A 15,163-nucleotide genomic window follows, 5' to 3' on the forward strand; every position below is an offset into this window, starting at 1 on the left:
AGTCCTTAGTGCACATGGTGCCAGTGGTTTTGCAGTTAGAATGCTTGCACAGAAGTTACACTAGTTACTCCAACACACAATAAAGCATGGTAAATATAGCTTTTCACTTGAAATGTGTATTTATCTTCCCTTCCCACACCATGTGGCGGCGCCGATCTCCGTTTCCGTAGCCCTCAGCCTCTCACCTATTACATAGCTAGGGTTACAGTGGGAAGGGGGGGGGGGGGCTAGCAGTAGGTACCATTTTTATGATGGTCTTTGGTATGACCCGACTGTGAGTAGAACTCACGATCTCCCGATCGAGAGGCCGACACACTAACCACTAGGCCAACTCGTTGGTCAATGTGTATTTATCTAGAACTATAATATATGATCAGTAATTCAGTAATGTGTTATGCCACAGGATTTTTGTACCAGATGTGCTGCTTACAGAATGCGCAGAAACAGCGTTGAAAAGCACACGATATTTTGCACCGCTTTTGCTGGCTGATCCAGTAACTATCAACAAATAATCACCTCAATAGCACTCCTATGGGATACATTTACCACTTTTAACATCATCCACAACTGAGACAAGTATAGATCTTCCTTCTGACATAAAAATCGGCGAATGACATTTTGATTTGAAGTGAAAATGCATCGATCATGCGAGCGTAGTTTTCACGCGATATTTACTTGGCGGTGCTTATAGTTCACCACGTGTTTTCTTGACCTTCCGAGCAGCATTTTGTGGTCTTGACAAATCTGGAAAATTCGCCAATAATCTCCAGTCGAGACTGTCTTCTGATGGATTCACAAGGGTGTAGTCAGTGCCTGGAAAATGGACCATGCTAGGTTATGTGCACATGATTTCATGTCAGATTTACGGTAACTTCCCTTGATCCAATTTCACTTTGGTTTGTATTTCTTGCATATGAAGGCTTGGTAGTTTAATGCAGCAGATATAACTCAAAATCCATCATCTGAGTATCTGGTATGAAAATCTGGTGGACTGACACATATATACATGGGGGGGCGTTGTCATATCCAATGAATTCATGTCTCATTCTCATGAAAGAAAAAAATTTAATGTTATCATAATGAATGTAAACTATGAACATGGCTAGTGTTAGTACTCACAGCTGTCAACTAGCTCACTAGCATTAGCAATATGTCTGCAATATGTCTCCCTAGTTTTGTGGAAGACTCTGGTCAGCTGCAATGAGTGCATGGGCAAAGTGCGGGCAGGTACACAGGTAGGAAGTTGGACCGAATGAAATGATTGGATGGTCTTTTTACAGCCCCATGATTGCCACAGATGATGGATTTTTTTTCTTTTTACTGTCAGAGCATTTGACTTATTCACTGCTTTCAGTATGTAAAGAGAATTTCAAGAAATATAACAAAAATGCTTCTAAAAATGCCAACCCTAGCATAATAATACAAAACAATGTAGTTTGTAGCTTGTTGCCAAAAAACTGGAACTACTGAGTTGCATTGTGTTGTTATAGAAATCTAATCAACACCTCCTGACCAATCAGAATTCAGCATTTGACAGTGCTGTGGGATTAAATCAATTAACCATTTGTGCAGCCTGTAACAGACAGACTGACAGACAGATTAGCCAACCACAGCAGAACACCATAGGTCAGAAGCTGTCTGTATGGGTTTTGAGTTTTATGTGCTAGTACACGCTGGTTCTGCCTGTCTGATCTGATGTCCAGTTCATGACTACTTGACTACAAACTAGGCTTGTTGTGTTTTTGTTTTCATGCTTGTTTCCTCCTGTCACCTTTTCTTTTTCACTGTGTCCTCTTTGAGTCTAGCCCATGCTGTATTTAATGTCACATCCAACACTTTTCAGATCTTACCACAGCTGATTCCTCTGGCACTCAGCACACTCAGGAGGAGCGGAAGTAGGTTGCAAAATAGGAGGTCTGAATGGCAAAGCAAGAAAAAGAAATATCCTTCCCCCCCCGCCTATGCTTCCAAAAGAGTATGTTACAGATCCATGGTAGGATCAAGAAATCCGAAAGTATGGGGATAAAAAATGAAATAAGAAAGCAGGGGGAGCTCTAAAATAACACACCAATTTAAATGTAAGAAATTGAGCTCAAGAAAATTATGCAGTCACTGGAAGATTGAAGAGGATAAGGCCTGGTTCATTGTAAAGGAAAATCTTGCTTAATCCATTTAGAAATCAATCAGATTTAACCCCCAGGTGCCTGAGGACGAGAAATTGTGAATTTCCTTTGAAGAACTGTTGAAAAATTCATGTGTCATTCTAGCCTGACAGTTCACACTCAAAATAGTCTGTGTATTTATATATGATGTGTAGGTATTAGTTTATGTGTCCAGAGGTCCTTGTTTTAGATTGTCTCTATACGACCAGTATTGAGATAATAAAGCAAGATGCTTATTGTTATTGTACATACTGAATTACTGTTTGTTTTACTGCAAAGGAGTAATTGGTTTGTATCCATGTTTTATATTTCCATCCATCCATTATCCATTATCACTTATCACTAATCACCTATCCAGCGGGCAAGCTGGAGCCTATCCCAGCTGACTATGGGCAAGAGGTGAGGTACACCCTGGACAAGTCACCAGATCATCGCAGGGCTGACAGAGACAAACAACCATTCACACTCACATTCACACCTACGGTCAATTTGGAGCCACCAATTAGCCTAACCTGCATGTCTTTGGACTGTGGGGGAAACCGGAGCACCCGGAGGAAACCCACACAGACACGGGGAGAACATTCAAACTCCACACAGAAAGGCCCTCATTGGCTACCGGGCTCAAACCTAGAATGTTCTCGCTGTGAGGCGACAGTGCTAACCACTACACCACTGTGCCGCCTGTTTTATATTTATTACACTGTAATTTTTGTTGAAGTCTTGATTTATAGTGTATCTTTGGTAATACTGGAAAGGTAAGCTGCTATGCTGCTATGCCTTTAAAAAGAGATTGAATTGAAAAATGAAGAGAAATAGAGACAGCTTTGAATCAATCATAGCTACTATTCCACAAGGTGCTTGATTACCGGTGTGTGTGTGTATGTTTGGACATAAAGTATAGTTTGCCTCTGTGAGAGAGGAATTACTATAATTATTATAATTATATACTATATAATGAACCTGCAGCATAAGTTGATGGGCAGTGATGTAGGCCGACATACTTCTAAAGCACATATGTACAAGATTAAAGGTTAGTGTGTTTGTGCACAAAGTGTGTGGGTGTGTGTGTGTGTGTATGTTTGTGCACGAACCTTTGTTGTTTTAACCTTGTTGCCAGTACTGCAGCTCCAACCTGTAAGGTCTGGTAGAACTTTACATTCCTCTCCGTCCAGACACGGTTGCATCTGACACCACCATTTCTGGGCTACTATAGATGCTGCATGCCAGCAAATAAGGTAACGAAAATAATTCATGTTAATAATAATAATAATAATAATAATAATAATAATGTTACTCATGCAGAATTATCTGAATAACCATTCAAAAATATGTACACATAAACCTTAGTGAGAAAACATTATCTTTGGTAGAAAGTAATGCTGAGAAAGCAGAGCTGGGCACATGGCTAAAGTAAGCGATGGAAAGAGGGAAGAGAAGAAGCAGGGTGGAGAGAGGGTTTATTTGACATTTCCTCTCAGGCAGGGTGTGGAGAGAGCACACAGACAATGCTTTTATGGTAAAGAAAACAAGATCAAAATCGATTGTGCCGTCAAGTGCCCAGTGTTGACACAGTATTAAATGAATCAGCCAGACAGAGATAGAGAGAGGCAAGTGCAAGAAATCAGTAAAAGAAAGAAAGCGGCCTTAGTCTTTGTAAAATGAGTGCAGCATTAGACAGTGCAGACAGAGCATTAAATTAATCACACAGCAGCAAAGTTACAGGGTAACGGAGAGGGCCGAAGAAAGGAAAAAAAAAAACGTTTGCTAATATTATTTTTGTGTTGGTTTCAGAAAACAAAATAAGAAGGTGCTTTTTTCCTCCTTCAGTGTTGCAGAATGCCCTGCGGCTCACGGGAAGCATTTCTAATATCAACACTTCCTTCAGAACAGCACATATTCATGAGGGTGAACAGGGTGTTTGCTGCACTTTCTTGCAAACATTTTGTGTAACACATTTATAGGCTGACCTTTTTCAAAAGGTCAGGATGACAGAGCGAGGAGGAGAAAGACGGAGAGAGATGGAGAGAGAGAGAGGAAGTGATCTTACCATCGACACAGGATGGAGCAGCTCTGGTGGTCCCAGCGACCTGTCCAGGTAGGCAGGAGCACTTGACAGTCTGAGATCTCTCTTCAATCTTGTTCTTATTACAGCAGCGATGGGCTGCAATAACTTCACACGTCCCAGCTTTCACATGCACTGTGGCAGTATCACACACACACACACAGACACAGAGAGAGAATGAATACATATTTAGCCATACAGATATACTGTAGCATATATATTTACACTTATCCAATCAACCAATCATGTGGCAGCAGCGCAATTCATAAAATCGTGCAGGTCAAGGCTTCAGTTAACGTTCATGTCGACCATCAGAATAGGAGGAGAATGTAATCTCTGTGACTTTGGCCATTGTCTGTTGGTGTTAGATTGGGCTGTTTTGAGTGTTTCATAAACTGCTGACCTCCTCCTGTCATTTTTCATGCATAATAGTCTAGACTTTACACAGAATTGTGAGGAAAAACAAAAAACATCCAGTCAGCAGCAGTTCTGTGGGTGGAAATGCTTTGTCGATGAGAGAGGTGGGGCGGCACGGTGGTGTAGTGGTTAGCACTGTCGCCTCACAGCAAGGTCCAGGTTCAAGCCCTGTGGTCGGCAAGGGCCTTTCTGTGCGGAGTTTGCATGTTCTCCCCGTGTCTGCGTGGGTTTCCTCCGGGTGCTCCGGTTTCCCCCACAGTCCAAAGACATGCAGGTTAAGTTAACTGGTGATTCTAAATTGACCGTAGGTGTGAATGTGAGTGTGAATGGTTGTCTGTGTCTATGTGTCAGCCCTGTGATGACCTGGCGACTTGTCCAGGGTGTACCCCGCCTTTCGCCCGTAGTCAGCTGGGATAGGCTCCAGCTTGCCTGCGACCCTGTAGAACAGGATAAAGCGGCTAGAGATGATGAGATGAGAGAGGTCAGAGAAGAATGATCAGCTGGTTCAAGCTGACAGTAACTTACTAAAATAACCACTCTATACAACCACAGTGAGCAAAAAAAACACAACACTCCAGACTCCAGGCTGATGGACTATGACAGAAGAAGACCACATCAGGTTCCACTCTTGCCAGCTAAGAACAGGAATCTGATACTACAGCTCAAGCACAAGCTCGGTCAAACTGGACAACTATAAACCAGCTGACATTTTTCTCATCTTTAACTGTCAAGTTTCAATCAATCTATGCCCATTGTAGCTTCAGATACCTGTACAATTTTATGCATTGGGTTTCTGCTACATTACTGGCTGATGAGATAATTGCATGAATGAGCAGGTGTACAGGTATTCTGGCCAGTGAGTGTATATTCATATCCAAGCAGCATGTTTAAATTCACGTGACTCATATGCTGCATACTATTTTGGACAATCACTGTTCACAGAAGGGTTTTGTTCATTTTTGTTCTGCTTTGGATGAATAATGAATTTACTATGGACTGAAACATATGGAATTATGCAGTGACCAAGAAAGATGTTAACCTTAAACAACATCAATCTGCCAAACAATCTCTTTGAAAATATGAATGTGAATCCATCATGTATGTCAATATGTCCCTGTCCTGGTAACCAGGTGTACAAATCTGTGCCTTCTTGCTGTTTGTTGTTCTGTATAATTCAGGATTATCCCCTGCAAAGTGTGGGTTTTGTATATTTACTTACAGAAACAGACTTTACACATCACATGAATAATTAGCGAGCCAGCCAGGAGGCAAAAAAAGACCCACTGTTTTCAAGCTGCAAATGAAGAAGGCCTGAAATGCACTCATTCGCCATTTAGTTGTCATTTTGATGTTCTTAGCTCTCTGTGAGTTATTTGGCTTTTATGGTATTTTGTGGGCATCGTTAAATGCAGATCAGGTGTGTGCCATGTCTGCACCCAGTCGCACTCAAGACTCCACTGCCCACAGTTCGCACCAGCCTCCAAACATGGTCACCACGGACTACAATAACCAATACCTGCACTGGACCGCCCTCCATGTCTGATTATTGCTACACCTGTTCCATATCTCACTGAATCACCACTGTGTATATAAGGACTTTCAGTTCACTCACTCAATTGTGAAGTAAATGCTTAGTGTTTCCTTGCCTGACTTTACCAAGGCTTTATACTCATATTGACTTCTTGGTTGTTGATATTGGTCTGTATTTTGGTTTAGGCTCTTTGTCTCTGCCTGTTATATCTGGTTTGTGCCTCGCCTGACCATTGCCTGTTTTTTGACTCGGATTTTGCTTGATGATTTGGATTTGTTTGCCAGTTTGCCTTAACAAACTCTGTTGCCTGCATTCCTGACAATGTGTCATGAACATGCAAGTACAAATAAAATCTGTGTTCCCAAAACCTATGTAAATCTTAATTTGGTTTGGCGTTCAAAAACTATGTCAAAACTTTATTTCTCTCCCCTACCATGTGGAAAAGAAAAAAAAAACAAGAAGGCACAAAAGAGAAAACTCATGGAAAGATTATGGACTGTTGGAATATGGACTATGTCTATAAAGTCTATGTGTTTATTGTTCGTTTGTTTTAATATTCCTCCTGAGACACTTAAACGAGGACATGAGACTAGGGCAACTATTTCCCCAAAGTTTGCCTCCTTTTTGTTCTTTCAACAATTCCTAATAAGACTTGTGCACTACATAAAATGGCGGATTGTAAGTGAGATGAACTGCATCACAGGCTGAAAACAGCTGTAGTGACTTCCTGTACATTCACTGCTGTGAATCTTGTATGAATTACTTTCAACTGGTGTAAATGTGAGCAGGGAGTGCAATCTGAGACCCTAAGGCTAGCCCCATAATAGAGGAAAATTGGGCTAACTTTGGGTCCAATTTGCCTTCTGATAATCACGGGGGTGGTCCTGATTCGAGACTGGTTGGAAGTGATTATCTGCCCAAATAATTCTGTAGTATGAGGGGTTGACAGACATAATCTTAAGGTCACCGACTGGATCAGAGCCTCTCCAATTTAAAATCCATTCATCCATTATCTGTAGCCGCTTATCCTGTTCTACAGGGTCGCAGGCAAGCTGGAGCCTATCCCAGCTGACTATGGGCGAGAGGCGGGGTACACCCTGGACAAGTCGCCAGGTCATCACAGGGCTGACACATAGAGACAAACAACCATTCACACTCACATTCACACCTATGGTCAATTTAGAGCCACCAATTAGCCTAAACTGCATGTCTTTGGACTGTGGGGGAAACCGGAGCACCCGGAGGACACCCACGCAGACATGGAGAAAACATGCAAACTCCACACAGAAAGGCCCTCGCCGGCTGCTGGGCTCAAACCCAGGACTTTCTTGCTGTGAGGCGACAGTGCTAACCACTACACCACCGTGCCGCCCCCCAATTTTTCATCTCATTATCTCTAGCCGCTTTATCCTGTTCTACAGGGTCACAGGCAAGCTGGAGCCTATCCCAGCTGACTACGGGTGAAAGGCGGGGTACACCCTGGACAAGTTGCCAGGTCATCACAAGGCTGACACAGAGACACAGACAACCATTCACACTCACATTCACACCTACGGTCAATTTAGAGTCACCAGTTAACCTAACCTGCATGTCTTTGGACTGTGGGGGAAACCGGAGCACCCGGAGGAAACCCACGCGGACACCAGGGGCGCAGATACGTTTTTTGAACTGTGGGGGACAAAGCTGCCAGCAAACCAACCCCAACCCCACCCCCAACATGTGTTGTGCGAGGAACACTAGTTCCTCGCACGGGCGCAGATAGAGGGTGGGATGGGTGGGATTCATCCCACCCAGATTTAAATTCACCTCGTTCGGTCCCCCCCACTTATAGGGAGGAAAAAACGTCTATGCTGTCTTTCTGTGAATGTGAATATTTAGTCTGGCCTTGCTCGTAGACATTTCCGAAGGGTGGGGGTGGAACAACCTGCTGTCTTTCAAACTGTCTCTGTGCGTATAGGCCAACGCTCTGACCAATCAGTGCAACAGTGACTGTGACGTAGTCAGAGCGACAGAAAGCAGTGGGGGAGGCCTTGAAATAAATAATTTTTCAAAATGCGTATTAATTAATAAACAGGTTCTAGATATTAAGAAGTTTGGAGATAATGACCACAAGTTTGGAGTCTGTACCACATACTTAACATACACTCTTATTTTTTTCAAGTGTTTTTCAAGGGTTTGCTTAAACTGTTTTTGAGAGTTTTTATTTTTATTTAGTGGTGTTTGGTGAAATAATTTCCCTTAAATTTAAAATAACGGGAAAATAAGAAACAATCAAAAAGTAATGTTTCAAAGCTGTTTATTAATTCTTCGTACTGCACAAACTAGCCCCATCCTTTTGGCTACGAGCGGAGCCAGTTGGTAGATCAGACTTTTGCCATAGCCGGTCGGCAAAACAGCGAAAACGTCCTTCTTGAAAAGGAATGAGCGGAAAGCCTCTTCCTGCTCATGTTTCAACGAAAACTCCAAGTCTAATTCTTCTAAAACTGATTCCAAAGCGGAGTCAAACGTGCACTGTTCACTAGCCGTAGCCATCTTTCCTGTTGTGCTTTCTCCAGCGTCGCGCAGCTTTGTTGTCACTCCTGCAAAAGCCCGCCCAAAGAATCCAAACAAAAACCTTGCGTTGTGATTGGCGGGCACGATTTGATGCCTGGGGTGTTTTGTTGATATGGTGCGAGGCTAGACCCACTCGCAGGCAAAAAATATTTTTGGCCGCTAGGCGGGTGGGTCTAGTTTACTAGGCTAGTCTTTCTTTGCATAAGGCAAACCTCACGGAAAAATCAAAAGACTAATTACCATTCGGTTTATTGAGGTGCACACCAGTACATACATAGTTGCAACAACTCACATAAAACAAAACAAAGACTGATATTCGGTTGGTTGAGCTGCGCAGACTGCACAGGTTGCAAGCTCGAGCTTGGTTGCTATGGTTACCCACAACAAGTTTGACAGGCATATCGGGGACAGCTCCTAGTTCAGGACCCCAACACGGCATGATGAAGGGTGCCAAACCGAAAAGGCAGAAAATGATTGCATCGTTTTTTCAAAAAACAAGAACTGTAAGTAAACTGTGCCTTACTTTATCATATCACCTTGTAAAAAATTGTAAACCAGTGCATCCTGACTTTCTAACTATGCCTGTGTGTTGCGTGAGCGGCAGTCAGTCAACAACTCTTCGCAAAGTTTCTTTATGAAACAATATGCTCGCTGAAATTATGGCAGGGAACGCCAGATTAAACATTAAAACTGCCTTCTGAGCACTGTATCTACAGGCTACCACCGAAAAGCATCTCTACTCCGTACGATTTTACTTTCACTACGACATTACTTTGAACAGACTATCAAAAAATTGCAAGGTGATATGATAAAGTAAGGCACAGTTTACTTACAGTCGTTTTTTGAAAAAACGATGCAATCGTTTTCTGCCTTTTTGGTTTGGCACCCTTCATCATGCCGTGTTGGGGTCCTGAACTAGGAGCTGTCCCCGATATGCCTGTCAAACTTGTTGTGGGTAACCATAGCAACCAAGCTCAAGCTTGCAACCTGTGCAGTCTGCGCAGCTCAACCAACCGAATATCAGTCTTTGTTTTGTTTTATGTTAGTTGTTGCAACTATGTATGTACTGCTGTGCACCTCAATAAACCGAATGGTAATTAGTCTTTTGATTTTTCCGTGAGGTTTGCCTTATGCAAAGAAAGACAACATAGACGTTTTTTCCTCCCTATAAGTGGGGGGGACCGAACGAGATGAATTTAAATCTGGGGTGGGACGAATCCCACCCTCTATCTGCGCCCGTGGCGGACACAGGGAGAACATGCAAACTCCGCACAGAAAGGCCCTCGCCGGCCACGGGGCTCGAACCCGGACCTTCTTGCTGTGAGGCGACAGCGCTAACCACTACACCACCGTGCCACCGCCCCCCAATTTAAAATCATAAATACCAAATGTTTTATATTTATGACTAGAAATCGTATAGTGTAAATATTGATGTTTAGCATGGCATCTCCAAGGCAGTGGATGGTCACGGAATGTATAAAAATAACTACATTTCTAATGATCGTGGGTTTCACTCTCCCTTCCAATTGTGAGCAGAACAACATGAGCTTGTAGCAGTACCTTGCACTAGCTCACCTCCAGCTCATGCTGCAAAATGCATAAGGGCGGGTGACCATACAGCATTTTATCCCAAGCACTAGGATCTCAGCTGTTCTCAATGAGGACAGGACGCGCTGCACTTTTTTCCTCACAGCGCACTGCCTTTTTTTGTTCAGCACTCCAAGTGCTTCAAACTCTGAACTTTTCAGAGTGAGTTTCTGTGAGATCCCAAGTCCCCGGAATTATTCAGTATAATCGCCCGTTGTGTGCTCCTGTGTCTCGTTTAAATCGCCTGGTGTACGGGTTCTTATGATTAAAATATTAAAAATCGGTTAAAACTGTCGTTATGTCTGTGGTCTTCCACGTTTTTAAAATTGGTTAAGAGTTGAAAATCCTGTAGTGTCCACCAGGCCTAACACATCTAAGAGAGCAGATGAAAAGGCAATAGACTGCATTAGCTAGCAGTCTGAGAATTTTCAGCTATGCACATATTAGCCATGCCTGGATAATATAACCATGGCAATATGGAGCTTAGTGAGATTTCATTGCATACTGGGGGGGGGGAATCATGTGGGAAATCTACCAGGACATTTAATGCAGACAGGAGCAGTTGCTTTGTAACACTAATTAATTACAAGATTACTCTGTCATTACATTTTTTTCTTTCTCTTTTTTAATTATTGATTGCATTTCATTGGAATTGATCTGGTAACTGTGATACCTAAGAAGAGAGAACTCTTAATTTAATTACACTCTTTGTTCATAAACAACCTGATTAAAAATTAGTCAGTCATTTCCTTGGGGAAAGTTTCCCTGTATCCCATGAACTCTGTTCTGGATCATGTAACTGTATGTTGTCAGGTTATCAGTCATGCATATTACAATGTTCTGAAACCTTTCTCATTACCTAAGACTCAAACTTCTCATGATCTCCATATGCATGACTGACCGTATATTGTACATGTAATCAGAATCGAGGTATTAGACAGTTTTACAATGGAGATCATGAGAAGTTTGAGTCTTAGGTAATGAGAAAGGTTTCAGAACATTGTAATATTCCCAATGTGAAAGTCTAATGTAATTATTTGTTTTTATCCTTCTCTAAATTCATTAGTTTATTCTTCTCTAAATTTGTCAGTAACAGCTTTAAAACTCAGCAATATATCTGCCTTTATAATTCAGAATATAGCTGCATTATACTTCCCTCTGCAATCACATGAAGGATTTTACTTACTGGTCCTGAGCGCTGTTCCAATATTGATCACAAGGAACAGGTGAAAAATAAACATGCCCAACATCTCACAATTCTCAGAAAGCACCACTTGTTTTTTTGTTTATTTTTTGCCCCCCCCCCCCCAATTTGGCTTTTTAAACTAGCTTTTATTGCTTTCATAGATTTTCAATTTTGTACTTCATTTTCCACCTACATTCCATTAGCTTGTTAAGAGGCAATCCAGAGTTCTTGTCTGATGCATTCAAAACATTTAGATTTGGATCAATACAACACTAGTAAGGCCTTCATTCTCAAATTCTCCTTCCTCTATTTCCCAAGAGTCAGAAAGCACCATACCACTCTGATCAGATACCTAGCCAGTGCTTCAAGCCAATGCCATATTGCCTTTAAATTCAATTTCACTCAATTTCAATTCAGTTTTTATTTGTATCACACTTGTAAAAATGATCATAGTCACAAATTAGCTTAACGGAAATATATTATATAGACACAAGTGTTTTACTGGGAAATGCACCACTCGTATTTTTCAGATGAGCTACATCCAGGACATGGAGAACCAAAACCATGACATAATTCTCTACATGTCACTCGTGAGGAAATCGATGAATTGTTTTGATAAATGTGCGTGCATTTTTTTTGTTTGTGAATGTGTCTATATAATAAAAAGAAAATCACATGTTGGGTTGAATATATGAAGTATATCTTCTCGTGTTGAAAAACTTGCATTGTTCATATGAAATAAATCTTGGATCTGAGTGACATATTTAAATAATATTGGCTGGCATTGAGTGGTCTATCGGATATATTTCATTCAGGTAGCATGATACTGAATGAGTTGAAGACAAGTTCAATATCATGCAAGCTGAATGGAATATATCTGATAGACCACGAAAAAAGCCAGCCAATATTATTATTATTATTGGGCGGCACGGTGGTGTAGTGGTTAGCGCTGTCGCCTCACAGCAAGAAGGTCCTGGGTTCGAGCCCCAGGGCTGGCGAGGGCTTTTCTGTGCGGAGTTTGCATGTTGTCCGCGTGGGTTTCCTCCGGGTGCTCCGGTTTCCCCCACAGTCCAAAGACATGCAGGTTAGGTTAACTGGTGACTCTAAAATTGACCGTAGGTGTGAATGTGAGTGTGAATGGTTGTCTGTGTCTATGTGTCAGTCCTGTGATGACCTGGCGACTTGTCCAGGGTGTACCCCGCCTTTCGCCCGTAGTCAGCTGGGATAGGCTCCAGCTTGCCTGCGACCCTGCAGAAGGATAAAGCGGCTAGAGATAATGAGATTATTATTATTATGCATACACATTCAATGAAACAATTATAGATTTTACAAAACGTTAAGAACAGGGAGAAACAGAAAGTTAAGAACAGAAAGTTAAGAAAGTCAAGAACTTACCAAAATTGAATGCTGATTCTGATTGAATGTAATTCAATGTTCTGTCAATCCAATGTACAAAGTAAAAGTTCTAACAATAAAAATGGTACAAGTCCAAAAAGCCTGAATAACAACCCAACTTATATACAAGCTATACTGTATGCAGGTTGACAGTTCAAGTTCATAGTTACTTTTGGTAGGAGTTAACTGTTACATTGCAGTTGTTCAAAACAAAAGGGCTTTGCTGAGTGAAGTCCATGAGTGAAGTCCTCTTGTAAAATTCTACGTCACTTTTCCTCACCTCCAAGTAGAACTTGGACAATATTTCTGGTATTGCTCTCTTTTCCAGTTTTTTTTATGTCCGTTGGTATGTTTTTCTCTTGTAAATATGCGTGAAGAATAGCCAAGGAAGTTTCAGTAGCCTTTCGGGTGTTCAGCGCATCTTCCTCTTGCAAAATTATCTCTAAATCTTCAGCTTTTAATTAAGTAAACCTCGCAGCTATGTTTGTGTAAAAACTGTCACAGTCACTCACTAGTGCAGAAGTTTTACTGTACATCTCTGCTGTGTCTCTTTGCCAGTTTTTCGATGTCCGTTCGTATGTTTCTCTCTTGTAAATATGTGTGAAGAATATCTAATGAAGTTTTGGTAGCCTTTCGGATGTTCAGTATATCTTTAGTTTCAGTTTTCAGTTTATTTATTTAGTGCTTAATCCGAGCACTGAATTAACCCCGTCTTATCTCTCTCCTGGCCGACAAAGAAATGATTGTGTGCATGCACAGCAGAAAACTTTTGTCATTGGATCTTTGCATGAGTGCCGATGTGTGATGTTGAGTTGTCTTGACAGTGTGCAATATTATAACAATATTGCACACTCATTCTCCATTGAGGAGAGTGGCGTAATACATGGAAGATAAGTGATATGATAATAATATTGCATGCCATCAATAAACCCACTAGAAGGGAATAGAATACATGTTTTTATTCCATGGAAAAAGTGGCTCGCATGTATAGTAATTTCTGATATATCACTCCGATGACGTCACTCCCAATGTTTTCGCACTGACTAGACATGTTGTCAAAGTGACGAACCGGTTTAAAATTAAAATTCATTTGATTAACTTGTGTATTAGGGCTGGGTATCGATTCAAATTTCAAGAATCGATTCGATTCCGAAGCTTCAGAATCGATTATCACGACTCTATACGATTTGATGTGATCCGATCTCGATTCGATTGGATCCAATATCGATTCGGGTTAGTGTTATTAGAACCATTTTTGACTGTGTAGTTAAGCAACATATTAATACTTGTATTATATTGACATTCAACAGCAAATTAATCAAGTATTGGTAGTTAATGATTGCTGTAAGACTGGTGAAAATGATAATGATCAAACCCCCTCACAGAAAGGCGAATCAAGACAGCAAACAGAGGACGCCAGAAGTCTCTATACCTGCAACAATAGTGTCCAAATGGGACACTAACCTGGTGCATTATTAAGATTAAGAATTCACCCAAAAGCTTTTGCTGTTGCACATAAATGCATTTTTATTTTATAATGTGAAAAAAGAGATTCTTAGCCAGTGTAAATGTACAACCCCGATTCCAAAAAAGTTGGGACGAAGTACAAATTGTAAATAAAAACGGAATGCAATAATTTACAAATCTCAAAAACTGATATTGTATTCACAATAGAATATAGACAACATATCAAATGTCGAAAGTGAGACATTTTGAAATTTCATGCCAAATATTGGCTCATTTGAAATTTCATGACAGCAACAGATCTCAAAAAAGTTGGGACAGGGGCAATAAGAGGCTGGAAAAGTTAAAGGTACAAAAAAGGAACAGCTGGAGGACCAAATTGCAACTCATTAGGTCAATTGGCAATAGGTCATTAACATGACTGGGTATAAAAAGAGCATCTTGGAGTGGCAGCGGCTCTCAGAAGTAAAGATGGGAAGAGGATCACCAATCCCCCTAATTCTGCGCCGACAAATAGTGGAGCAATATCAGAAAGGAGTTCGACAGTGTAAAGTTCCAAAGAGTTTGAACATATCATCACCTACAGTGCATAATATCATCAAAAGATTCAGAGAATCTCTGTGCATAAGGGTCAAGGCCGGAAAACCATACTGGGTGCCCGTGATCTTCGGGCCCTTAGATGACACTGCATCACATACAGGCATGCTTCTGTATTGGAAATCACAAAATGGGCTCAGGAATATTTCCAGAGAACAGTATCTGTGAACACAATTCACCGTGCCATCCGCCGTTGCCAGCTAAAACTC

The 15,163-nt window shown here is 41.3% G+C and overlaps 1 protein-coding gene across 1 annotated transcript in view; it reads right to left on the reverse strand.

Moving 5' to 3' along the window:
* The window catches only part of tafa3b (TAFA chemokine like family member 3b), a 279,367-nt gene that overhangs the window by 8,575 nt on the left and 255,629 nt on the right, over positions 1 to 15,163 (reverse strand). The window contains exons 3-4 of the mRNA XM_060930866.1: positions 4,210 to 4,359; positions 3,254 to 3,378 (exon numbers count right to left, since the gene is read on the reverse strand). Of these exons, the coding sequence (XP_060786849.1) occupies positions 3,254 to 3,378; positions 4,210 to 4,359 (275 nt within the window). The remainder of the gene's footprint in view (positions 1 to 3,253; positions 3,379 to 4,209; positions 4,360 to 15,163) is intronic.

The sequence above is a fragment of the Neoarius graeffei genome, chromosome 10 (genome assembly GCF_027579695.1).
Source record: "Neoarius graeffei isolate fNeoGra1 chromosome 10, fNeoGra1.pri, whole genome shotgun sequence".
Classification (NCBI taxonomy): domain Eukaryota; kingdom Metazoa; phylum Chordata; class Actinopteri; order Siluriformes; family Ariidae; genus Neoarius; species Neoarius graeffei.